The 26,282-nt window shown below is 40.6% G+C and overlaps 1 protein-coding gene across 3 annotated transcripts in view; it reads right to left on the bottom strand.

Annotated features, from left to right (window-relative positions):
- Positions 1-26,282, bottom strand: part of AKAP6 (A-kinase anchoring protein 6) — a 405,099-nt gene that overhangs the window by 161,764 nt on the left and 217,053 nt on the right. For 2 of the 3 annotated variants that reach the window (XM_073348987.2, XM_078853347.1), the window contains exon 7: positions 25,759-25,925. In XM_073348987.2, the coding sequence (XP_073205088.1) occupies positions 25,759-25,925 (167 nt within the window). The remainder of the gene's footprint in view (positions 1-25,758; positions 25,926-26,282) is intronic. The other variant, XM_078853346.1, reaches the window with a different exon arrangement.

Raw genomic sequence — 26,282 nt, 5'->3', positions numbered from 1 at the left:
TACCAGCTTAGGTTAAAACTTCCCCAAGGTACAAACTATTTTACCTTTTGTCCCTGGACTTTTTTGCTGCCACCACCAAGCTTCTAACAAATATAACAGGGAAAGAGCCCGCTTGGAAACGTCTTTCCCCCCAAAATCCCCCCAAGGCCTATACCCCCTTTCCTGGGGAAGGCTTGATAAAAATCCTCACCAATTTGCATAGGTGAACACAGACCCAAACCCTGGGATCTTAAGAACAATGAAAAAGCAATCAGGTTCTTAAAAGAAGAATTTTAATTGAAGAAAAAGTAAAAGGATCACCTCTGTAACATCAGGATGGTAAATACCTTACAGGGTAATCAGATTCAAAACATAGAGAATCCCTCTAGGTAAAACCTTAAGTTACAAAAAGACACAAAAACCGGAATATACATTCCATTCAGCACACCTTATTTTATCAGCCATTTAAATAAAACAGAATCTAATGCATATCTAACTAGATTGCTTATTAACCCTTTACAGGAGTTCTGACCTGCATTCCTGCTCTTGTCCCGGCAAAAGACAAAACACACACAGACAGAGAGAACCCTATGTTCCCCCCCCCCTCCAGCTCTGAAAGTATCTTGTCTCCTCATTGGTCATTTTGGTCAGGTGCCAGCGAGGTTATCTTTAGCTTCTTAACCCTTTACAGGTGAACGGTTTTTCCTCTGGCCGGGAGGGATGTAAAGGTGGTTAGCCTTTATATTTATGACAGGCCCCATGTGTTTAAGATCATTTTTATGATAATTGGTGATCAGTTTAACAAGGTCTTTGCTTTAAGGTGAGTAAAGAGGTTGGTGATCGTGTCCAATCATACTCATATAAAGAGATGCTTTTGGGCTCAGAAAATACACCAGCTATTTTTACTATGACTCAAGAAGGGATTTGTTCCCTGAATCACTCACCCAGCTCTAATTCTAACAGAATACCTCAGAATAGTTTTATACTAATAACAGCTCTGTTGAGACTCTTGAAATTATAATATATTAAAGAACCATCAGCCTATCAGAAGAACATGTAATTTTATGTTCATTACTTCTTGGTTAGTGACTATAGAATTTGGATGGTTGCACCTCAATTAAAAGTTGAATCAAAGTTAATATAATTTAAATAAAAACTTGAATAAAAAGTTAAAGTTCTGTCCTTAATAGCATTAGTACCCTCTAATGACCGCTACGGTTATTACCACTAGATAACTGACCTTCTTGAACCTCTCTTCACATGGAACCTTTTTTTCAACACAGTCAATTATTTAGCAATAATGAGTGCTCTGTAAGAGATTATTGTTTTACCAAGTAGCTTGAAACACTGCTTTTTCTTTGTTATCTTTATTCTTCAACAAATGTTGCATTTTTTCTATTATAGTTTTTCAGTTCCTAAGAGAAAGCTGAGGGCTTTTTTTTTCCACTGCAGAAGTTCACCATATAATTGGCAAAACTTCAGATATAATTAAAATTATGAAAATTAGGGTATTATGATACTGTACTTGTGAACAACAATTGCTGACACGTGGCAGTCTCTACGGTTTGTAGGGCAGAAGTGAGGGATTTAAGAGAATAACAATGTAAATGTAGAGGAAAAATAGAAGGGTGAGATTGGTGTGGATGAGAAGATATCAGATTGACTGAAAAAACATGCGGGGAAAGAAGAGAACATAATTCTAGGAAAGAAAGATGAAAAAGACAAAGACTGACAAAGATACAAAAGATATAAAAGAAAAGGTGGAGTAAAAGGAGGGAAAAGAGAAAGAGAAAAAGAAAAGAAGCAATGGAGATATAGTAAATTAAATCTGGGTGGGCAAAATTCATTATGATTAAAATAAAACTTTTTTTTTGACAGGGGTCTGCAAGTTTTGGAAAAAATTATTAATGTATCCCTATTCTCAAGAAGTATGAGAATTACTGGTTTACTAGTTTGAACATGGGTCCAGGAGACAGGAATTATTGAATTCTAATCCCAGCTATGCTGATGATTCTCCCTATGTCTGTGGGCAAGTCTCTTAACCTCACTGTTTCAGTTTTTTGATCTGTAAAGTAGGGGAAATCACCTTTTTCCAAGGATGTTGTGAGGATTAGTTAGGTAATGTTTATACAGTGTTTTGAAGATATAAAGCGCTATCTAAACATGAATACTAATTTACCTGAAGTCAGAGTCAGGCCTTATTGCTTACTAGACCAGGAAGGCTTTCAGCAGAGTGTCTCTGTAGTACTGGATCTGCCTCAAAAAGGACCTGCAGATCTTGCAGCATTGTGGGACATGGCCCTTGCAGAGGCAGAACAGACACCTCATGCCTCTGTTGGTCAGAGGCATAACTGCCTCACAGGATGGGCAGTTCTTAAAACACAGGGACTTGCCCTGGTCAGCCATGGCAGGCAGTGCTACCAGCAGCCATGGGGAGAGGAGCCCTTTTCCCTTGAAGCCCCATCTAACTAGTATTAACTCTAGCTAACTAAGCTGTAGCGGTGGTACATCCAAGAAGAGTATCGCAAGTATATACCATGGGCAATAAAGAAGGCACTAGGTGTGGCAGGCAGTGGCTGGCTCTGCCCTTTATACCCTTGTGATCACATGAGAAAGGGAAGGGCATATGTGCTGCCCAGAGGAATACTGCTGTCTAGAAAATTCTCTGATACCTGTGCACTGAACGTGCACTCACCAACTGTGGAATATATATATAGACTAGTACTTGAAGAAGAAATTTAGTTCAACCCCATAGGGCAGTGACGGTTAAGGAAGGAACTTATAGATGCCTGCTTCCAGACCCCTACAACACTATAAATTACCTACTTTGAGACCAGCATATTTTGGCATAACATTATAATAAGGACTAGCAATTCGACACCATGATCCAATGTATTGCAAACAATGCCCCATAACCTGAAATGTTATTTCAGTGAATTAAAAGTTATTTGCTCATTTAAGAGCAGGAAACTTATTCTACTCTTCTGAAGAACTATGCCAAAAAACCTTGAACATTGATCAATAAGCATGATGTATTATCCTATTGCTAATGCTGCTGCTATTTAAAAAGAACATAAAGGACATTCCCTTCACACAAGTTGCCTAAGTAAATTGCAAACTGTCTTTTAAAAGTCTTAGGTTCTTCTAATTTGTATATTGGTGGGGTAGGGTTTCTTTCACAAAGTAACCAATAAGTGGAAAAGCAATAGGGAATAACTGCCCACTGTGCCTCCAAAGCAAACTGATTATAGTGCACCTGCTATCCCAGTGCTTTAAGCTCTATTTTTTCTAGCTTCAGAAAACTGAAGGAGAGGTATTATACTTACATTATTTTGCACAGAAAATACTACAGGTAAGATTTCTGTAGACAAAACCCTGTCAATTAAACAGTTTGCTACATTGGAAGAAAATGGAGGAGGAAGGTGTTTTTTTTTTTATTATTTGTATAAAATATATTGTTCTTCCAGGCTGTACTGAAATAGTTTCTATTTAATTGCAGACAAATCCTAAGAAGGTTACAGCAGTGAAACATTAAAATTCTAAGGGCAACTAATAACATTAAAACTTTATAGCCCCAGATAGAATAATTTAGACAAAAACAACATGAACATATGTTTTGTGTAATAATAACAAACATTTATAGCTGTCAAGAGAGAAAAACACAGGTTTATGCACACCTTAATGGCGTGCATGGGTGAGCATGAGTATATTTAAAACATAATATATTACAAAATTGACAGCAGGCATGACTCTTCTGGGTACTATGTTAAATCAATGAATAAATTACCAAAAGTGTGCTGTGGCTGTTTGGATGTGTAATTGAGCTTAACGTATGTAGTGTTATTTCAAAAGAAACTGTTCAAGGAGTTTCTAGACCAATCCACTATGCATCTTTACTAAGCTGTTTACAAATAGCAATAAATGAAACTGTCTCACAGTAGGAAGGAAGTTTAGTTATACACATTACATAAATGGGAAAAAAGTTAATTTTAATATGCTTTTCAAGAATTAGAAACAAACTTATAATATTGCCAGGACCATTGAATTGGAAATCAGCATTTTCATATTCAGTTTTACATGTATTTTAAATTAATTGCTACTTTACATTATGAAGTCCTTACACCAATATAAATTAGGAGTAACTCCACTGAACTAAATGGAGTTGAACCCTGTAGTACCCATGTAAGTAAAATCCGAATCAGGCCCCAAATTAATTAATTAGCTAAAAATGAGCATTAAATAGTATCCATTTAGTTTCTCTATATTTTGCTTGGATAGCAGGTAAACACTATATTTTTTAAACATTTGTATAAAATTAGATATGTGAAAAATTATGTTAACCTATTTTTGCTGACTAGTTAATGTTCAAACAATAATAACCAAGGGGGCAAACAAAGCCATTAATGTGATATTTATAATAAAACAGCCATAGAAATATTTCCATTTCTAACTACAGTGCTGTTCATCTTACTTACTACATACACATTTTATGAAAAGGGGAAGAAAGCACATATTGGCCTATCTATTTTGCTGGCCTCACACTTCCTTAGTTACTGTGAAATGCATGATACTGTGAACCTCTAGTATTGTAGAACAGAGTTAGGAACAGCATCCTGCATTGATGTTACCATTGCTGTCTCAGAGATTTTGCCAACTAGCTGAAAGGGCAGAACTGACAATCCAACCTCTTAACTATCCTCTGTCACCCTCCTTTTTCTAAAACTCCACAAGTACAACCAATTTTAAATATGTTGTCCTGCATGCCTGTAACCAATCATATCTTTAACTTAGTGTTTCAGAATACGTGCTGGTATCTGGTGTCACATCTATTTTATGCTTAGAAGTTCCATGGTATTTTATCTCCTTTTAGACTCTACTTTCTTGTCATTCATATCTCCATTTCTCCATAGGGGATTTCTGCTAGCACTAGCTACAACTGTGACGTTCTTAGGGCTCAACCTCAATGATCAATTTATTATTCTATGCTAAATGTGTGCCCCTTTCTAACATGATTGTAAAGAAGAAAAAGATGGTAAAGAAGTGAAGTGTCCATATCCAGATGAGCTGATCCTGATTATGATTCATAAAGCATTCTATGGGGCTAATATAAAAGAACATGGTATGTCACCTGTCTCTTGGCCAGAAATCCCCTTTTACATTTAATACCACCTTAGATTAACAGTCATTAATGTTTATGGCTGCACATGGGATGTTGCTAAACACACAACTACCATTTACTTTTCTGCAGTAGCTTCTGGAAGTATAACCAACTTTTTGAATTTCTGTATGCAATGGCTGATCTTCTATCAACACTTAATCTTTCCCATACAATACTGTATAATTATCATAAATTAAAAATAGTTGCAGTTAAGAAACAGAAAATACTGCAGCAAAGTGTGAATAAAAAGTCTGATGAATAACTAAACGAATGCCAGGATGACAAAAGAAATCTTGGCCCCAGGTAATTAAAAATAGTAGACATATGTATATGTATTCCCTCATACATCCACTTTTTCTTTTTTTAGCATGTAAATTCTGTGCTTCACAAAGTGTCATAATAAGCCTGTTTTGCCACCATTTGTATACATGTGTGGCTCATTTTAGCACCTAATTGCTTCCAAATAGATTAGCTATCAAAACCTGTGCCACTGCTCCCATCCCGAAGTGTACTGTCAACTGTACAATGGTACTAGACATTTACGTGTGAGTCAAATTTAAAATGTAGGCTGTCCAAAAAGATACTGCTGTCAAACACTGTTTTACCTGAATTCCCTTTTATGACCACCGGAGTGGAGAACAGTTATTGCTTAGGTGTACTTCTGAGACTAGAATGGCAAGATTCTACACATAAAGCCATGCTATAAGATGATGTTCTGAAAGACTAAACTAGAAACTGAACTGGGGGAGGGGGAAAAGCGAAAATGCTACCCAGACAGAACATAAAAGTAATTAAAATATTTTTAAAAATAATAACATGCAGAACATAAAATGTGCCTTTATCTAATAATATCTTTGTTCACATCAGTGTTCCTTTTCTTCTCTATTACACTTTTATTCATTCTTAGACATCAACCATAACAACAAAAATTCAAATACTGAACTACTAATTAAAGAAAGTAATATTTATAAGGGTTTAGTTTATTCTGCAGATATGAACACTTAATTTAATGCACAAATACAATGAAAGTAAAAATTCTTTTTAAAGCTCAGCACAGTACTATGTCAGTCACTATTCAGTGAAATAAAGAAATGCCTTTTATTTGCAGTACAGCAATATTATTCCAATAAAATGATAGATACAAAATGCTTGCAAAACAAGCAAAAATCTTTTTAGTGACAACTGCCAATGGCATCCATCTAAAAATGCAATTTTAAAAGTACACGAGTCTAAGGAGACTGTCAAAAGAGGGAAGTTAGCCATGTGTTTTTAACAGGCTTTCTAAAAGATAAAACTGCTTAAAACACCATGAAACAGACTGCAGTCTGGCACCAAAAGCAAAAGCATCTCAGTATACAAGGCAAGCTGGGTTCACTTCACTGTTTTAGATTGCACTAACAGAGGTAATTAGCATAAAATCATGTGGTATTACTGCATTGCTACTACCTGTTGTTAGAATAAGCAACATGGGCTAGGGGAGAAAGAGAGTTAAAAAACAAAAAAACTTGCAGCTCTTACTCCAATATAGCTCAGTAATCCAAAAATACTTATCTACTCTGGTGATGGGTAAACTTCAGAATGTTTGAGTAAGGAGACTGTTACCCCCTTAGTAACATTCAGTTTTAGTTGCTAGCTCCCAGTACTAAAAAGGGGGAAGGGTCGATGGGGAATCAGGACCCTGAGACTGACAGCCCCCAGGAACAATGGGGACAGGCCAATGCTCCAGGTCAGCCTGAATGACAGGGCAGGCAGGCTAATCAGGGAGTCAGGAGGCCAGAGAGGTCCCGTCCTCTGTATGAGCTGGAATTGCCTGTATCAGAGGGAGTGGGCCCGAGCTGAGCTGGGGAGCAGAGCTGCAGCCCCAAAGCCAGAGGCACAGCCCAGAGAGAGCAGACTTGCCCTGGGAGCAGAGCCAGAGGGGCCAGAAAAGCAGCCCATGAAGCAGGTCAGTGCTGGGAGCAGAGCTGTAGCAACCAGAGGCAGAGGGGCCAGAGAAGCAGCCCAGGGAGCTGGAGGCAGAGCAGCAGCAGCAGCAGTGCTGAGACAGAGTGGTGGAGGTGGGGCTGGAGCAGTCCGGAGCTGGGTGCGGTGAGCAGCTGGGGAGAGTGAGGGGGACCCTGGGCAGCAGGCCCAGCACAGGGAGACGCCTCAGCCAAGAGGCTCTGCAGGCCAGGCTTGGATCGTAACGCCGACAGGGCGGTGGCGACACTGGGGAAGAAGGGTCCTACCACTTAGAGCCTGAGAGCGTGAGACCACCACCAGAGCAAGTGTCCAACCCATAGCATCCCTGCAGCAAAGCCAGGGCCTGAGAAGAAGGCCTGGGACTTACAAGGAACAGACTGTGAACTGCCCTGACATTCCAGAGACACTGTTTGTGATGTTCCCTGTCACAGAGCGGGTTGATGTGTTTCCTTTAACCTTTCCCATTTTTCCTTATTCTTTTAAAAAATTAATTGTTGATTAAATAACTTGCATTTGCTTTAACTTGTATGTAATGGTCAGTGGGCCAGAGAAGTGCCCAGTGCAGAGAGAGTACCCCGGAGTGGGGACACGCTAGCCCCTGTCCTAGGTGACCACAGCAGGGTTGGGGGTTGAGCCCCCCAGGAATCCTGGGCCCAACCTTGTTGGGGTTACAAGGACTCTGCCAGACAGGAGAGTGGAAGGGGAGTCCTCAAGGGCAGGGAGGACACTGGGTAAAGGAAGTAGGAGCGAGGACGCAGATCCTTTCGCTAGCCCACTTCACTGGGGTAGTGCAGAAGCCAGGAAAGTTCCCCTCAATAGCGGGACTATTCCCCTGCTTACATTTGGATAAACATCCAAAAGTTCACTTACTTATTTGAACATATCTGAACCTCTTTGATCTGGAAATCACAGACTGAATCTCACAAGAACAGGCTTTCAGTGCAAGATTCCCAGTACCTTCTGGTTTTGGCCAGTAATGAACATTGAGAGAAGAGGCTTTCCCACCACACTGCTGTGCTGCTCTTTCACCTTTGATCCTGATGAATCAAGAAACACTGGGTGCGGGAGAAGTGAAAAGGAAAAAAAGCCAAAATAGTATTTACTGAAAGTTTTGAAATTCAGAAGTGATTAATTTCAGGCAGAGCCTTATTATATACAAACTGGTTAGCCCAATCCCTTATATTGTTTGTCTGGAGAGGGGTGGGGACTTCCTCGTATTTATTTATTCATCAATTTCAGAATTTAAGCTTTTTTTTTTTTTTTAAAGATTGCCTATTTATCCCTTCTGGTTCGATATGTGACGATATGTGCAGGGGTTCTGAATGTGCGGGGCTGAGTCAGCAGACAAAGAGTGAAACAATGGCTCTATGGAAGTGGTTCTCAATCTATTTACAATTATGGGCTGCATATGCAGTCCACAATGTGTTATGTGGGTCGCATCCAATACTACCTGTATGGCCCTGAGGATGTCACATGGGTCACAGCTGAGTGCTGATTGGGCTGCAAGTGGCCCGCAGGCTGCAGGCTGAGAACCACTGCTCTGTTTGCTGACTCATCTCCATGGGTAAATTAGGCAGTAAACTTTCATAGTTCTGTTTTTAAAACGAACAGCCTGCACATACACATAGTGAAGAGAAATGACAAGTATATATACAACATGATTCCAGAAGCTTAAACCCCATCAAATACACAGGAGTCAGAACTAACAAACACCCTGGGCTGTATTGGTGATAGCAGGGTGGCTATGCAACTGATGTGCACCAAGTTTTTTCCCTTTTGCCTATCTTAGATACATTTCATTATGCATAATTTACTTGGGCTTTGTGCAGGAGGGTTCAGCATTTGGACCCTAGAGAATTGTGAACCATACCCATCCATCTTAGCTAAGCATTAACTCTGAAGCATAATAGTGTTAGTTTAAAGCCAACACTGTTAATTCTTTCCCTGCTGATAACTTTAGCTGAAACGTGCAGCTACTCTGGTACTGTGAGAAGAGCTTGAGACTGTGGGCAGAGCTTGATCAGAGTAACACCAGTTCCCCACAGTCCCACCCACAACAGGACTTAGTATAATATCCTTTACTAGAAAGGATACATAACCAGTAAAAATGAATTGACATCAATAACAAAGAAGAAGAAAAGGACACAAGGAAATTAAAAATGAAAAGGATTTGATTATTATGTGGTTAGACTATCTCTAGTTTCATCCTTCACTCACCAAGATCAGGTTGTATACACATAATGGGCCAAATCCAGCAATCAGTGAATGAAGTCAGTGGGAATTTGGGCTGAATAAAAATTGCAGGAATGGGCTCAGTTCTGCATGTGAAATTATAGTAATCTAATATATATATTTAGAATTCTAAAAATAGTTTTTCCAAGTAAGAAATGGCATTATGACTGAATTAGCCTCGTAGGCATATGTCAATTAAAAAACTTTTTCTCATCAAATTCTCAATTATACTTGATCTTAGTTGGGTGATTTAGATTTAAACCCTCATTTAAACTCAACTTGATCTATAAAAGGATGAAGATGGCCTCCCTATCCTTAAAGTGAGAAATCATCGTACCCTTGCAACTAAACTGTTTTACTACAGCTCCTTCCTATCTATTATTTACCATGTTAGAGTGGTCTCCAAGTAAAGAGTAAACATTTGCCAGCAGTAACCAGACATATAGTATCTGAAATAGATGCCATATAAAATTATAAAAACATCTTAGAAATACCATGCATAGCTTAGAATGCTTGTTAGCTTCTTCTGCACAGAATAGGAAACAAATGTGAGACACCTTAAATATCCTTGGGTGGTAAATATTATCAAATATTTTAATGGCCACCACGGTACATGAGTTTTCTATCCTGATGGCAATCATATCAGTGAAAATATTAGGAGATAGACACTGCGAGTTACAGTAGATACAATTTAGCTTCAGAAAATATGACTTACAGAGCTTGGCTTTATAAGTTATTTATTGTTGGGAACTAGATTAATAGACCAGAAAGTGAGGGTTCATTTAGATTAAATGTAAAGCTCCAGGAACTGCTGATATAATTTTAAAAGGTTTGGCTTGTTAAGAAATATTGAAATTATTTCTGATACTGTTAAAAAGCCCAACAAATCAGATTGGTCCAAGAAAGCTGATGGACATGTGATGGAATGAATTCCTGTGATCTGAACTGGGTGTGGGTGTTGCCTAATTGAGACTTGAGAGACATTTTTATGGAAAATTAACAAAAGGTATTTTATTTAACTAGCAATATTGACAAATCTTAACAGGGCTTCAAGTAACACAGTTGACCTTTCTCATCCCCGAACAAACACAAAATGCTTTCCTTTTTCCTCTTCCTTCATATGTGGGCCTGGTTTAAGCAAAAAACTGTTTCTCTTGCCTGCTAAAAGTCACAGGCCCATCAAGTAAGTCGGAATGAATTTGTTATATATGCAGCAAATCTGCCAAGCAGATCCTGATCCTACATCTCACAACTCTTATGCATCCGATGAAGTGAGCTGTAGCTCACGAAAGCTTATGCTCAGATAAATTTGTTAGTCTCTAAGGTGCCACAAGTACTCCTTTTCTTTTTGCAGATACAGACTAACACGGCTGCTACTCTGAAACCTATCTTGTATTTGTTTCTTTTGGGGGGGACTCTCTGATGTTTCGCTTATCTATGATAAAAACAGATCAAGCTAATTTTTTTAAACAGACAAACACTTGCAAAATTTAGCACATGCAGGTGCACATCAACATTTGTACACTTCAATCAACTGACCATTTGCTTTTACAAACAGTTTTCCAAGTGTAATTAACGAATTTACACCTGCAAATATGGGTGTCCACATGGGTTTTCTCCATCTCTGCCATTTTTTCAAAATGTAACCATTATCACTTTACCCAAAACACAATGGGCTGACTTCAACCTTTGGGGTGCACCACGGTGACCCTCCAGAATCGAAGTGGAGGAACAAGGCAGAGTGGTTGGCACACTTTGCGCAGCAGCCCCACTCTGAAGAGAGGCCCGAAACCAGCTAGTGCAGTTCATAAATGGGCAGGGCCAGATGGGAAAGGAGAAGATCAGACTGGCTGGGAGTTGATATGATTCACAGTATCTCCTGAAAAACTGCTGCTGAGGAGGCTCCTTTACAACCCTAGCTGAAATGTAAAGCTTCTTTCCCAGGGGAGGACAATAGCAGTACTGCCGTCTGTCATCCCTCAGGCATGAAAACCCCTTACAACATAACTGACCCAACAGAGGTATGTGGGTGCAATGTGTGACATTTGGGCAAAATCAAGTATGGTAAGCTTGAAAAGTTTATTTCAAGCAAGGGCTAAATCATACTACTTCAAACTACAGTATCCTGAAAAAGCTATATGAATTCAGACCACTCAAATTCTTTACATACTTTAATAAGAACCAGTGCATCCTAGACTAGGATAGAAAAAGAAGGTTTTACCAGTTTCATGATGAAGGTGACTTAAACGATTAATATTTTTCTATATGCAATGGATCCTTTTTATACTGCATGTCTGTAGAAACAAGTTTATATCCCGTCCTTGGGTTTGTATGTACTTCTGAGTGCTGCTGTTTATATGGAAGACAATTACTATATCAACACATGATGAGCAGATGAGAAAGGCAAAAACATGCACTTATTTTTTGTCAAGAAACAAACTTTCTCCAATAAATATCCCTCCGCCACAGATGCTATAGCCAATGGATTTGATGTCTTATGCATATCGAGCCATTTTGATATGGGATGATTTAGTTGGGGATTGGTCCTGCTTTGAGCAGGGGGTTGGAATAGATGACCTCCTGAGGTCCCTTCCAACCCTGATATTCTATGATTCTCTGAAACCAAATCTTGCTGCTGCTGCTGCTGCTTCCATAACATCTCTAAATTCCAGCCTTTTCTTACTGTCTGCACTACTAGAAATCCTGTGCAGACCTTATCGCCCTCATGAAACCTCCTCCTCTCTATCCTTCCTGACATCCACCTCCATTCTCCTCAGGTCCATTCAAAACACTGCTCCCCAGGAATGTTTTGAATAGATTTGTTCCTGCCCCGTCATTCTGACCATGTTACCCCTTTGTTTGAATCCCTCCACTGGCTTCCACTTCTTCACTACCATTTCTTCCCAGGATTCCGCCTTTCCTATAGGCAGTGGACTGCGCTTAATTGCATTCCAGCAACACACAGAAGGTGTGCATATCTCCTCCAAAATCAAAGAATCATCAAATTTTGACTGTGGTACAATCTATGAGTCACATCACAGGCAACTGCCCCATTTACAGTAACAGTGGTGGCATAAGGGGGATCCACTTAGTTACTCCAGAAGCATTTGAATGACTTTTGAATCTCAAGATTCAATTATAGTCTCAGCCCATTGCTTTTCAAATGCCATGTGAAAGAAGAAGGTGACCACATCAAATACAAGCTTCTAGTCCATACTTTTAAGGCCCCCTATAACTTAGTCCTGCCCTTATTTTTTTATTTCAATCTGCTCCACCAATGATACCATCCTCCAATGCTTACTTGTCTGTTTCTCCCCAAAGGACCTTTATCCTTTCTTTTCCATGGTACCTGAACTTGTTTGTAGAGACACTACCCTGTCCTTCAAATCCTCCCTCAACACACACTTCTATTGTGATACCTATGAGAAATTGCCAAGTGATAATGGCTGTTATGGATATATGGCTGTTATACCCCATGTTTACCTTATATTTTGTGTATTTATATTTATAACTTATAAAAAAGTAGTAAATTGACCAGATTGAAACCATCTAGCTGTAGCTGGCCTGTATAAACATATGTTCTTATTACTATTTTCCTTCCTCCCTCCCCAGTTCCTTCCAACTGTTTGTTACATCCATTTGTTATACCTAATCTTAGTTTTTAAATTCTTGAGGGTTGTCTTCTACTCTATATTTGCACAGCAGCTATCACAGTAGGGTCTCAGTCCTGACTGGTGCCTCAATGTACAACTGTAATACTAACATTGATGGATTTACTACAGGCAAAAACAAGGTTTTGTCCACTGTTTTATAGGAAGACAGAATGATTGTCAGTCACATAAACAACAGTCCCTTTACTCATCACTTGACCTTCTGATCTCTGGATCAAGCCCGACCTTTGAGGTTGACAAACCAGCAATATTATAATGCCAGATCTTAGAAATGTCTAAAAACAAAGAACCTTTGATTTGGAGCAATGGATGAGAAAAACAGTAACTAAGGAAACATTTCTTTCATAGCATAGCAGATTTAATAGGAATTTGTTAATTTTAAACCGAGGGGTTCGCAATCCTCAGAATATACTTAATACTACAGCTAAGCTTCCAAAATTACAAAAGACTCAGAATTAGAGCTTATTACACAAGTGACTTAATTCAGAATGGTGACATATTATGTTTAATACAGAGCCCACCATTAAATAGTCAACATTTTTGAGCATCTGCTGTGACGGCGACACTGCAAAATCTGCTATGCTAATTATGGGAAAATGCTATGGTCACTGCAGGTATTTGGGGTGGTGAATGTTGGGTTCTTAATGGAATTCATCGTAGTCCATTTCTTCCCAAAAGAGCTTTACAAACAAACTATACAAGGACCTTTTATTCCGCAACTGAAAGTAACTTTTTAACAGTGCCCAGTACTATGCAATAGTATTAAAAAGAAAAGAAGAATGCTATAGTCAATTGAAATTGCAGGGAGAATTTAGATGGGCAGATTGTAATGACCAGAGCTGGAATTTGCCCTGGGAACTGAGGTTGGAACCTTGGGTTAATGTCTAATCTGAAATATGTCATTCACAAGAGAGCTCCCTCACATCGTGCTGGGACAGTGGTTCAGTATGGATCCAGAGGAAAGAGCACCCTCTACTGAATTACCAATACCACTTTCTGTGACACCTTTGTATTACAAGAACTGACTCAGTCAAACCATGAGATGATCACAGAACAAAGTGGATATTCATACTTACCTTTCCACAGCACCATGAGTTGCTACAGTAGAGGGAAGACTAATTTCCACCCCATTGTTAATGTTTTCTTTTTACTGATGAAGGGGCAACTATTTATTTATTTATCTCTATATTCTGTGTGTGTGTGTATCAAGAAGTGGTTGAAATTTTAAATTAATGGTATGTATGTGTGTACATGACTGTGTGTGTGTGAGAGAGAGACAGAATATAAATGGAACATACACCCAGTTTTGAAGCTTACATTTCATAAATCATCTTGTGTGACTTAATGAAAACCTCAGTTTAAGCAGAATGATCCCTCTAACATAGGTTGTCCCTATCCCTTTGGCAGAAACAACTAACTCCAGGGACAAGAGATGAGGGCAAATCATACATGCTGATGTAATTGTTTCACACTTTCAGTTCACTGCTATTATAGTACTAGTCCCATCTACTCCGGTATAAGACCTCTTTTTTGTAATTAGCAGACCAAAGTGTTCGTGTAAAAAACAAACAAAAAAACTCTAGATTCTGAGATCAATCTAGCTCATATCTGTCAACCACATGATAGAAGATTAACCTGATAATGACTTTGCCTGTTTTTAAAAAATACAATTACCTGAAAATTATTGGTGTAATGGCTTGCTTCCCATAGAATTACAGTATGTGCACAATATGGATCTCTGAAGATTAGAAATCTAGAGTTGAAAAGCCCTTTAGCTGAGCAGAGGAAAAAGCGAAATATCTACTCACGTATATGACATTTCTCTGTATTGATCACAGAGACCAAAGAAATGTGCTCATACATTCTTCTGTATCATAATATTAGTCTTAAATGTTGCAGCTACAGAAGCATGGTCTGGACAACTAGGATGTAACTGTCTAGCCAGAGAGTGAGGGCTGTCAGCATTTCCCTGCCTATTTTCTTTTTCTGTTTTGTTACACATTTCTCAAACATTCCCTCACATTAACAAACTGAGAAGAGATCTGTTGTTGTCTGGAATATAGTCTTGACCAACCCACTGTGTCTGATAAGTTGTCTGGCTGTGCTGGAAGAAGGACATAAGACACTGGATGTGGTTTATTTAAGCTGGAACTTTATTCCTATATGTCTGGGAATAACAATCAGATAAAAGTGTACAGTGCAGGTAATTCCACCATCATTTACATATACCTGGGGATAGGCTGTTGTCAGCCCTACCCCTTTACCCATCCTGGTCCCCAGCCAACCTGCTGCTGGGACCCCTCACCTTGAGGGTCTATAAAGGATGGCGGTTGGCTCCCTACTGTACCAGTCATAGGAACCGCAATCCTCACCTGTTTCTGTGCCTTTAAAAAGAAAAGAAGTACTTGTGGCACCTTAGAGACTAACAAATTTATTTGAGCATAAGCTTTCATGAGCTACATCGGATGCATCCGATGAAGTGAGCTGTAGCTCACGAAAGCTCATGCTCAAATAAATTTGTTAGTCTCTAAGGTGCCACAAGTACTCCTTTTCTTTTTGCGGATACAGACTAACACGGCTGCTACTCTGAAACCTGTGCTTTTAAAGAATACCTCCTTTAAATCTTTTATCAATCCATTTTATCTGATCACCATATCCCTTCCCTATAAAGGACCTGCACTGGACATCTGCCTCATGTTGACATAATGAGTTGTGACATCATTGCCTAGCCCCTGTTTCATGTTTGCCCCAGTTAAGCCCCCAACCATCCTGAAGAAGGTGAAAACCCCACCTCACCTTGGCCATGCTGGCTGTGAGGAAAAACATCCTTCCCAGCCCTCTGAGAAAGGAATGACTAGCGTAATTCCCACAGGTATTTAACTACGTTTCTGGGTGGGAGTTGCTCTGCCTGGTCCAAGTAACAGAGGGCTTTTCCTGCACTGGGGAGGACGTAAATGGTCCCTCCTCTCTTCGGGTCACCTGGGGTGGGCGTGATGGGTCAATGTCCCCATGCTGACCTACTCTGAAACTGCTGCAGCCAGTCACTTTGCCTATCTAGACCTTAAACAGGCCACACACCTTCTCCTACAAGCGAGACAATGGCCCCCACTGCTTAATGTGTTGTGAGGTCATTGTCCAGCTTGGCCAGAAGGAAGACATAAGACACTGGATGTGGTTTAATTAGGCTGCAACATTATCTCTAAATGTCTGGCAGAACCTGTGCTGGGACACCATCAAATGAGGATTAAAGGGGGGGGGAGGGTATCAATGAGGGAGTGTTGGCCCTCCATACCAGGCATAGGAGCCCTGAACGTCCCCCTGTCTCTGCTCATTTAAAGAATATCTCCTTTAAATCTTTACCAATCCATTTTATCTGATCACCATATCTCTTTGCTATAGAGGATCTGCACTGGACGCTCACCACAGAGGCACTGGCAATTAGCTTGGCTGCCTACCCCACGTATCTAATTGGGTTTCTGGATATCTACTAATGCCTTCTTTAATATTGCCAAAAACCTGTCAGCTCCCAAGTCTCACAGGTGGACCCCATCCTCCCTGAATAATTCTGGTGCCCCGTATGCTATGTCCAGATGAGAAATTACCAACACCCCTATGCCACCTATGAATTTTGCCACCTCCCCATTCACATACCTCCTAGCTTTGTTGACTGATGGGGGCTTCACACCTCCCTGCCACACCCTGAATTGCAACATATTCGACGCAATAATATTTTCTCATGGGAAAAGCTCCAGGATCTGCCCCAATGCCCTCTCAGCTCTGAGCATTAAGGCCACCTCTTTCCATGTTCCCAATCATTTCCCCCAAGGTGAACCACAATCATACCAGGTGCCTGTTCACGGGCCACCACAGTGTACATAAGGGGCATTAGCTTATCTAATAACATGCCCCTCTTCCCATTCCAGCTCAGGACTGCTTCGTCACTGTGGCCTAGCTGTGAACCTCCAGACAACCAGTAAAGCTGCCTATATACCCAGTAAACTATACTGTGGCTGCAGAGCCACACCACTATCTGCCAGCATCTGGAATGCAAATACACAGGAAAATTAACCCTGGTTCCCCACCTGGGGTCACACATATGTTCTGTATGCTTCAGAATGCCAACTCCCAATTCTCTGAATTGCGCTAGCCCTCACATCCAGCTGGACCACTGCTGTTGCTGCCCAGATCCTGAATGAGTGGGAACCAAATTCATGTGCTAGAAGCCCCAACCTCATCAGTCCCCATCTTAAAACAGTAACAAACTTGCATGTTGTGAGGGGACTCCCGTCACCATGAATATAGAGGTTGCCCATCCCTCCCTGGCCTTATTACCATATATACTCTCACAACCTCAACAGGGCAGATTGCGGGCTCGTCACTCTCCTGTAGAATAATGAGTTCACCCCAGCCTCCTTGATCCATCTTTGACTTATTCAAGATTAATATCACTGATCACCCCTCCCAGTGTATTTCCCTCAGTTCCAAAGTCCTTCCAGAAGAGTCCCTACAGGACACAAGTACTAGTTCACTGATCCTAAAAGCTCCAAAAAATGCTACCAGAAATGCCACCATGAACAAAGCCAACTTTTGTCCACAATGACATATGGGCTCTAGGATCTGCACCAGATCCATAAGCATATTAACAGTGACAAGAGTATGTGCATTTTCCTAGGTGAATGGAGATGATTGATGATGCCAGTTGCTGGGTAGCTAATGACACCATGTGCTGCAGTACCTGTTCCTCCTGAAATTTCACAGAATCACTAAACATCTCTCATAGATCCATAGTGTTTGTGGAGCCACCAATATCTGTACTACACAGACTCCCCTCCTTCCCAGCCCGAGCTTGGGAGCTGCTGTGGTGAGGGTGAGAGGGAGAGACCCCCCATCTTTCCAGCCCCAGCTCGGGGGGCTGCTGTGGCAGGGGAGAGAGGGCACATCCATTGCATTAAAAAGGTAAGACTTCTGATATTAAAATATGAGTTATGTGCCTTTATTTGTAGAACAAAAAACCAATTATTATTAAGGGTTTTTTTATATAGCGCTTTTATCCAAAGCGCTTTACAATAGTTAGCTAACGGTACAAACAACATTCAGAAAGATCATTAAGTGGTCCACCGAGACCCTCGGCAATTTTCAAGTGGTCCGTGAAAAAAAAAGTTTGAGAACCACTGGTCTAGAGCTATGCCAAGTTGGTTAGTATGGCTCTGTTTCTGAGAAATCGCCATTTCCGTGTGCATACTGGTGATAGAACAAGTGCTTGGAGGCACCAGAAGAACAGCCTCCTGCAAGAATCAGTATTATCTCCAACATTCTTCAACTTATATTCAAATGACCTAGCATATACTGCGTCTCGGAAGTTTGTTTATGCAGATGACATATGCCTCAGCATGCAGTCACACTCCTTTGACATATTTGAGAGTGTTCTGATTACAGATATGGCAGCTATCGCCGATTTTTGTCATCGGTGGTGCCTAATACCAAGTGGAAGTAAGACACTGTCGAGTTTCTTCCACTTACATCATGCACAAATGGGTAGAGAGCTGAACACAGTTCTCAATGGTCAACAAATAAAGCATGATTCACACCCAGTTATGTAGGCTTCATGTTGGACAGAACTCTCACATATCGTGGCTATCTTACAAAGACAGTGACTAAGGTCAAAATGTGCAACAACCTGCTTGGAAAGCTGACTGGAACAACATGGGGTGCCAATGCCCAAATGTTATACACTTCAGCCTTGGTACTCTGTTACTCAGCGGTGGAGTACTGCACTACAGTACGGGCTCGCTCATCTCACACAAACATGTCAATGTACAACTTAATTCCACTATGTGTATTATTTTAGGCACACATAAATCTACTCCTCTACCATGGTTGTTGGCTCTTTGCGATATTGCTCTGCCCTGTGTTTGCAAAGAGGAAAGCATAGTAAAGCTTGTGACAAAATTGTGTGATATGCCACATCTACCACTATTTAAAGACTTTTTAATCCACTACATGGTCGTCTGCCCTCATGTCGCCCACTGTGGATAAATTTACCAGGTGAGGGATTTATGGTAGAGGATGTATGGTGAGCTTCATAGTCTGCAAAGAAAGTGACTAATAATTATCTTGAATCGGACCCCATTCAACCTCAACCAGGATTTGATTTGCCGCAAAGGCAATGGAGCCTTCTCAACTGGTTTTGTATCGGACATGGAATTTGTGCTGCAGCAGAATTTTGGTGGCATTTTGGAGACAATCCTCTATGTCAGTATGGGCAGCTACAAACCATGACACATATTGTTGAGAACTGCAAAATGACTCAACTTCCTGGAGGGCTTCATGCCTTGAACGTTGTTAAGAGTGCGGTGGCTTGTCTTGACCAGATTGCGTACGACAAATAAATAACTACACATTGTAAACCTTTTAGTGCTGCGGAAACAATTTTGGAAGCAACTGCCCAGACTATTTGAGTCAATTCTCTGATGGCTCCTCCACCTCCAAATGCAGTTAGTTCACCACTGAGAGTGTTTGCTTCCCCAGGATCTACGTTCTTTCCCAGTAAAGGGGAATCCATTTGGTAGACACACAGACCATCCTGGGATCCACCAACCCTGGGCCTGCATCCAACCTCTTGCCCACGTGGCAAGGATTCCATCCTTCCAGTCTCCCATGGCCCCTTGAGTCCCACTCTGTCCCCACCTGAGCTGGGTTTGGAACTCCCTCTCCCGTCTCCTCTAACACGTCTGCTATAGCTGGCTGTAAGAGGGCAGGGGACTCCCCAGTCTTGTTCTCACCACTCTGCTGTGGCCCCAAACTCCCTCATCTGCCCCTTCTGCTACAAAACATCTTTTGCCACTGTGGCCTGGAAGTGGGAAGCTTCCCCCACCCCCGCTCCCTGTTCTCACTGGTCTGCTATGGCTCCAAGCTGAATTTGAAACTTCCTCCCCTTCTGTTACCAAATGCCTGCTTCTACTGCTATGGGCTGAAAGAGGGGCGAACTATTTCCCTCCCCTTCCTTGTTCTCACCTGTCTGCTATCATGTGGCATCATGAGAGCTGTTGCTCTGCCTGGTCCAGGTAAAAGAGGGCCTTTCCTCCACTGCCATGGACCTAAACAGTCTCTGCATCTTCTGTCACTTGGTGGGGATGGGTCAGCATTCCCATGCTGACCTAGTCTGAAGCTGCTGCACCAAGTCACTCCCGCCCTTTCCTACAAGCCAGACAATACCCCCACTGCTTAAAGTGTGGTGAGATCATTTGCACTGTAGCTGTACCCCAAGGAGACTTATCAGGCACCTCCATCTGTAGTAGAGATTTAGTATCTTCAATGAGTCTCCATATTTTCATGGCAGACATGTCAGCTTTCTTTTTCTTAGGTTTTTGAAAACTAATTATTTGTTTAAAACTACGAGAGAAACAAGAAAGTTGAGAAACAAGAGGGAGTTGGGTGAGTGATGGATGATTCTGGAGCCACAACATCCAACATTTAATTCTGGGTTTGATAAAACTGACTATAAATTAGGGAAAAATAACATTGGCATTTTCTCCCCTGATGTAGAGATTCATTTTCAAACAGAGGGTGGATATAGATTTACAACTTCAGCCTGTGTAATTCTGCCTACGATGATCTATTATTTTAGAATCAAAGATACTCATTCTACCATATGACATATCACAAAATGTTACTTTTTCCCCATGTTCTCAGTTTTATCTATTTAACCATATTTTTACCTGATACTTTCAGTATTCTTCAAAACCTTGCTGCTTCTATTATTCACTTACTAATAGAAAGTGTTCCTTATATGGATTAGACCAGTAGTTTTCAAACTTTTTTCTGGCAACCCAGTTGAAGAAAATTGTTGATGCCTGCGACCCAATGAAGCTGGGGATGAGGGGTTTGGGGTGAGGGAGGGGATGAGGGCTGGGGCAGAGGGTTGGGGGGTGGAGGTGAGGGTTGCAGGGTAGGGCTGGGAATGAGCGGTTCAGGGTGTGGGAAGATACTCTGGGCTGGGGTGTGGGAGGGGGTCAGGGTTCTGGACTGGGGATGCAGGCTCTGGAATGGAGCCAGAGATGAGGGGTTTGGGGTGCACAGGAAGGGGCTCTGGGTTTGGGGGGGCTCTGGATTTGGGGGGGCTCAGGGCTGCGACAGGATTGGGCTGCAGGGTTGGGGCCTGGGCTTACCTCGGATGGCTCCCAGACAGTGGCACAACGGGGGTGCTAAGGCAGGCTTCCTGCCTGTCCTGGCACCACGGACCTTGCTGCACCCCAGAAGTGGCCAGCAGCAGGTCTGGCTCCTAGACGGAGGCACGCAAGCAGCTCCGCATGGCTCTTGCCCGCAGGCACCGCCCATCCCCGCCTCCCCCAGCTCCCATTGGCCAGGAACCGGCCAATGGGAGTGCGGAGCCAGTGCTCAGGGCAGGGGCACATTGCGGAGCCCCGCCCCTCAGCCTAGGAGCCGGACCTGCTTGTGGCTGCTTCCGGGGCGCAGCGCAGTGTCAGAACAGGTAGGAACTAGCCTGCCTTAGTCAGACAGCACCGCTGACTGGACTTTTAACGGCCCGATCGGGGGTGCTGACCAGAGCCGCCGTGACCTAATGCCTTACAGTCTGCGACCCAGTACTGGGTCGGAACCCGCAGTTTGAAAACCACTGGATTAGACAGTTCTCACAAGACTGCATATCTCTATTGCCTAAGAAAAATGAGCTAGGTCTCAACATTCTAACTATTAGCCCCATCTATCTGAAATGGTTCATGATCAGGTGGATTTCTCATAAGAATTTAACTTTTATGTGTTTTTCTTTTTTAAAAATGGAAATTAAAAATTAATTATATTAACTATTAATTCTGAAGAGAAACATCTTTAAAAGTGAAGACTACAGATATATACTTGGCGTATGCTATATCCTACATCTGTTTAAATGACTAGCTTACATAGTCCTTGGCTTCCAATGCTTTTGCTCTGCATTGCTATGCAGTACACAAAAATGTGAGTTCTAGCAATCACTGGCTATACACACATATAGACATAATCATCACTGGTTTACTGAACCTATGAAGTATTGGGAACAGAACTCACAACCTGGTCTAAGAACATAGTCTTCTACCACTCAGGCAAAAAGGGGAATATCCATTATCAGTGAGTAGTATTAGGATTTGTATCTTCTTTTCAAGGAAGATAATTATAATCTACTAGACACTACAGCAGATAGTGAAATTCCATCCAGCAGCAGAATTAAAATAAATACATAACATGGGAGTTATGTTATAGATTCCAAGGTGAGAAGGGACTATTATGGTAATCTAGTCTGACCTCTTGTATAACACAAGCCACAGAACTTCCCCAAAATAATTCCCTTTGAACAGTGCATATCTTTAAAAAAATCCAATCTTGTTTTAAAGATTTCCAGTTATGTAGAATTCACCATGACCCTTGGTAAATTGTTATCTAGCTTCAACTTCCCGCCACTGGATCTTGTTATACTTTTCTCTGCTACACTGAAAATCTCATTATCAAATATTTGTTCCCCATGGAGGAATTCTTAGACTGTGATGAAGTCACCCTTTAACCTTCTCTTTGTTAACCTAAGTAGATAGAACTCTTTGTGTCTATCACTGTAAGGTATGTTTCCTAATCCTTTCACAATTCTTGTGGCTTTTCTCTGAATGCTTTGCAATTTATCAACAACCTTCTTGAACTGTGGACACCAAAACTGGACATAGTATTCTAGCAACAGTTGCACCAGTGCAAAATACAGAGGTAAAATAACCCCTCTCTACTTGAGATTCCCCTGTTTATACATCTGAAGATTAGCCCTTTTGGCCACAACATCGGACTGTGAGCTCATGTTCTACTGATTATCTACCATGACCCTTAAATTTTTTTCAGATTACTGAAGTAGTCACATAGCCAGTAGGGGAGAAAGTACATCTTATGCTCAATATCATTATTGCTCAGAAATGATCCCTCTGTTGACTGAGGAGCAACGCTGCACCAATGTAAGTCCTATCTAGTCCTCTTCTGCTGAAAATATGGTGAAACTCATAGGAACTTAAAGAAAGCCAGTTAAAAAGCAGGCATCTCAGACATTTCCCAACGTGGGAAAACACATAAATATAAACATACACCCCCTCACTTCTAATTACTTTAGTATACTTCTAATAGAAGCTTCAATCAGGAGGAGAAAAAACAATTATTACTTTATACGTCTAATAGCCTGAATTAGAATAGATGAATTGTGTGTTACATTTATCAGCAGTAACATCACACAATGAAACTTCTTAAACTGCAACACATGAGGTGAGTCCGTTTTTCTTTAAATGTACTTCTCTATGGATAAAAAACAAAACATATACTCAAATTTATGCTTGATATACTAGTTGTATGGTTATTCTAAAAATCACAAACTACCAATTACTACTAAGGACATTGGTTAACGTTAGAGACTTCAACACATTTGTAAGTGAGCTTTAAGTATTCCTTTCCTGTTTTTAGTTTTCATTTCCATGGTAAAAGGTCAGGGAGAGAATGCACTGCACTGTAAGAAGTTAGGTATTAACAACATTTTGAAATCCCTCAAGTCCTCCACAGTATTCAGAATTGAATATACCAAAGCTGAGTTTCAGGATATAAACTATTACAAAACTTCCATACAATACAATATATAATCTCATAAGCCAAATCAAATTCCTGAATGCGAGTGCTGAAGATACATTTCTAGAACAGCAGTTTCCCTCTTTCCTTCCCTCTCTCTGTTTGCTTCTATAAAATATGCCATAGTACTGGGAAAACACTTTTTAAAAGTCCCAGGGGAAAAGTTTCCTAGAGTCTTAGAGATCTGTAAAGAAACAGAAATAGGAAGAATTTCAAAGACCAACTCCTTTCCTGCAGTCTCTCAAACAAGGTAAAAAAGAAAAATACCCCCTAGATATATTCCTTAGATTCTCCTTTATGCTTCTCAGGGTCCCCATGGCTTCTGAAGTACATGTAAACTGAAATCTAGAGTTATATTTTCCCATTATGTTTTATTTTTAATTAATCTTTCAGCCCAAAGCACTAGATGATCAGAACTATTTAGAGATATGCATTTCACTGCAGTATTTGCCTGTTATCCATTACAAGGTCACATCCTATGCGGTGGTGACAATGTACGAAATAGCGTCCAGCTAGTGTCTTTATGGCAGTGGTTTTTGTTTGTTTGTTTGTTTTTCATGGTGGAGGAACCAACTATAAGGAAGAATTTCTCTGAGTTTTCCATTTTCCACCTGGTGGGAAAGAACTGTTACCTCGCCATATAAATAATTAAGGATATTTGGTCAGTTTAAGTTAGGCCTCTGATTCTCCCAATAAAATATTTTAACACCATCCCTCTAGACTTTGGTTCTCCGTAGTAAAACTAAGCAGAATTTTTGAATAAATTTTTTTACATTTTAATTTTGGTTAAGCATTTAGCCTGTGGCCATGGATGAATCAATCTGTTCAGAGATAATGCAGTGAAATGAATATGGGAATATTATCCAATACACCGTCATATTACAGAAGGTGAAAACTTTTAACTCTTAGCTAGTCTGTGTATTTTAATGGACTGAACCACAAAATCAAGGTTTGCTCCTCTGCCCACTACCCTAGAAAAGGCCATTTGACATTGGAGCTCTTCTAACCAAGTCAGTGACTCAGGATATTATATCAGTTTCAGTCTGGGTATATAGGTTTGTTAATTCGCTCTTTTTACACTATTACTCTTGATGACTCCTCCGCAATCTCTAAGATCCTTCCCAGAGTTCACAGCCAAGAGCTGGACATTTAACTTAATTCACTGGTGACACCAAACACCATTTCACAGAGTGGTCCTTAAAAATGGCAAACACCACCACAACTTGTTCCCCGAGCATGAGAATCAGAGAAACTAATTTATAAAACATCTCTGGAAGTGGGAACCTTGAATTTTTCTATAAATTGGAGTCTCCCATATGCCTAGGTACTGAAGTTACTGGACTATTCTGCGAATTGCAAATGGAAGAATCAATGTGGTTTCAAAAATAAATCCATTTTTGTTGATTCCACCACTGAACCTGTTGCATGATTTGGATGAGTTTGTGTTGTTTAAACTACTCTTGCAAGTATCACATTGGGCAACTGGTAAATATTATAGCCATCCTTGATAACTAATGCACACCAAATGATTACAGATGTCAATACTTTGTTTTTGAAGTACATGTTGTATTCAATGCATGCACTATTATGGAAGGCTTAAACCAGAGCAAAAAGATTTGTGGCAAAGCATACAACCTTCTTCCCACTACAATGGCCATCCCCTAATTAGGCAATGCATCTGATAGTCATTAACAGGAATGAGATAATGAATCACTTTCTCTCTTCTTTGTTAATTTGCTGTAACCAAGCGGCTAATGGATGTCAGAGCTGAGTGATTGCACTGATTATAGTGATTTATAGTTGCAACAAAACAATTTAAAACCATTCTGATTATTCATGTTAAAGATGCTTTATGTTTTGTTTACTAAATGTTTTATGTCTCTTTCCTGCCCCTTCGCACTCCCTTACACACTGTGAAAGAGGTCTTCTTGGAAAACTTGAAAGTTTAAGCTTTTTTTTATTGTTTCAAAGTAAGCCATTTCATTTTGTTTATAAAAAAAGAAAAAAATTACCCAGTAGAAATGAAAAAGCCTTAGGGTGGAAAGAAAACTTCAGTGGTGCCTAAGTTCAAAAGAAGACGGAAATAAGAGGAAATAAGGCAAACTTCAAGCCACTTACCTTGGGGCTCCCAGTCCCTTCCTCATCCTCTGCAGACACATCAGTAGCCAGTATCTCTGCTTTGATGATATCCAGAGCCCTAAGAATCCAGCTGTGTTGTCGTTTGATTTGCCTCTGTAGTTCCTTCCACTGATTTGCAATCATCTGCAGCATGTCCTTCAGTCCTTCTCCAAAATGAGGAGGAAAAAAAATGAAAGTTGTAAACTCAGCTACATCTTTAAATAATATTCTTTACACAATGGCTTATCAGGAAATTTAAAAGAAAAAACACAGCAAATATTTCAGTATACTCCGAAAATGAGGCCAGGAACTATTGTGTTCATACTGCTAACACTACTATATGGTCATATCATCTCTTTTAGCCCACAATTAGCCAGAATGTTACATTTTAATTATACCTCAGCTCAAAATTTAAAGGAAAATAAAATGTCACAGAACTAGTGATTTATATGTAGTGGGGAACGCCCAGGAAACTCCCCCCTCTAGCTATCTCTGCCCTGGCTCTAAACATTCAATAACTTCCC

This window comes from Lepidochelys kempii, chromosome 6 (genome assembly GCF_965140285.1).
Source record: "Lepidochelys kempii isolate rLepKem1 chromosome 6, rLepKem1.hap1, whole genome shotgun sequence".
NCBI lineage: Eukaryota > Metazoa > Chordata > Testudines > Cheloniidae > Lepidochelys > Lepidochelys kempii.
This window is presented reverse-complemented; position numbering and strand designations above follow the sequence as displayed.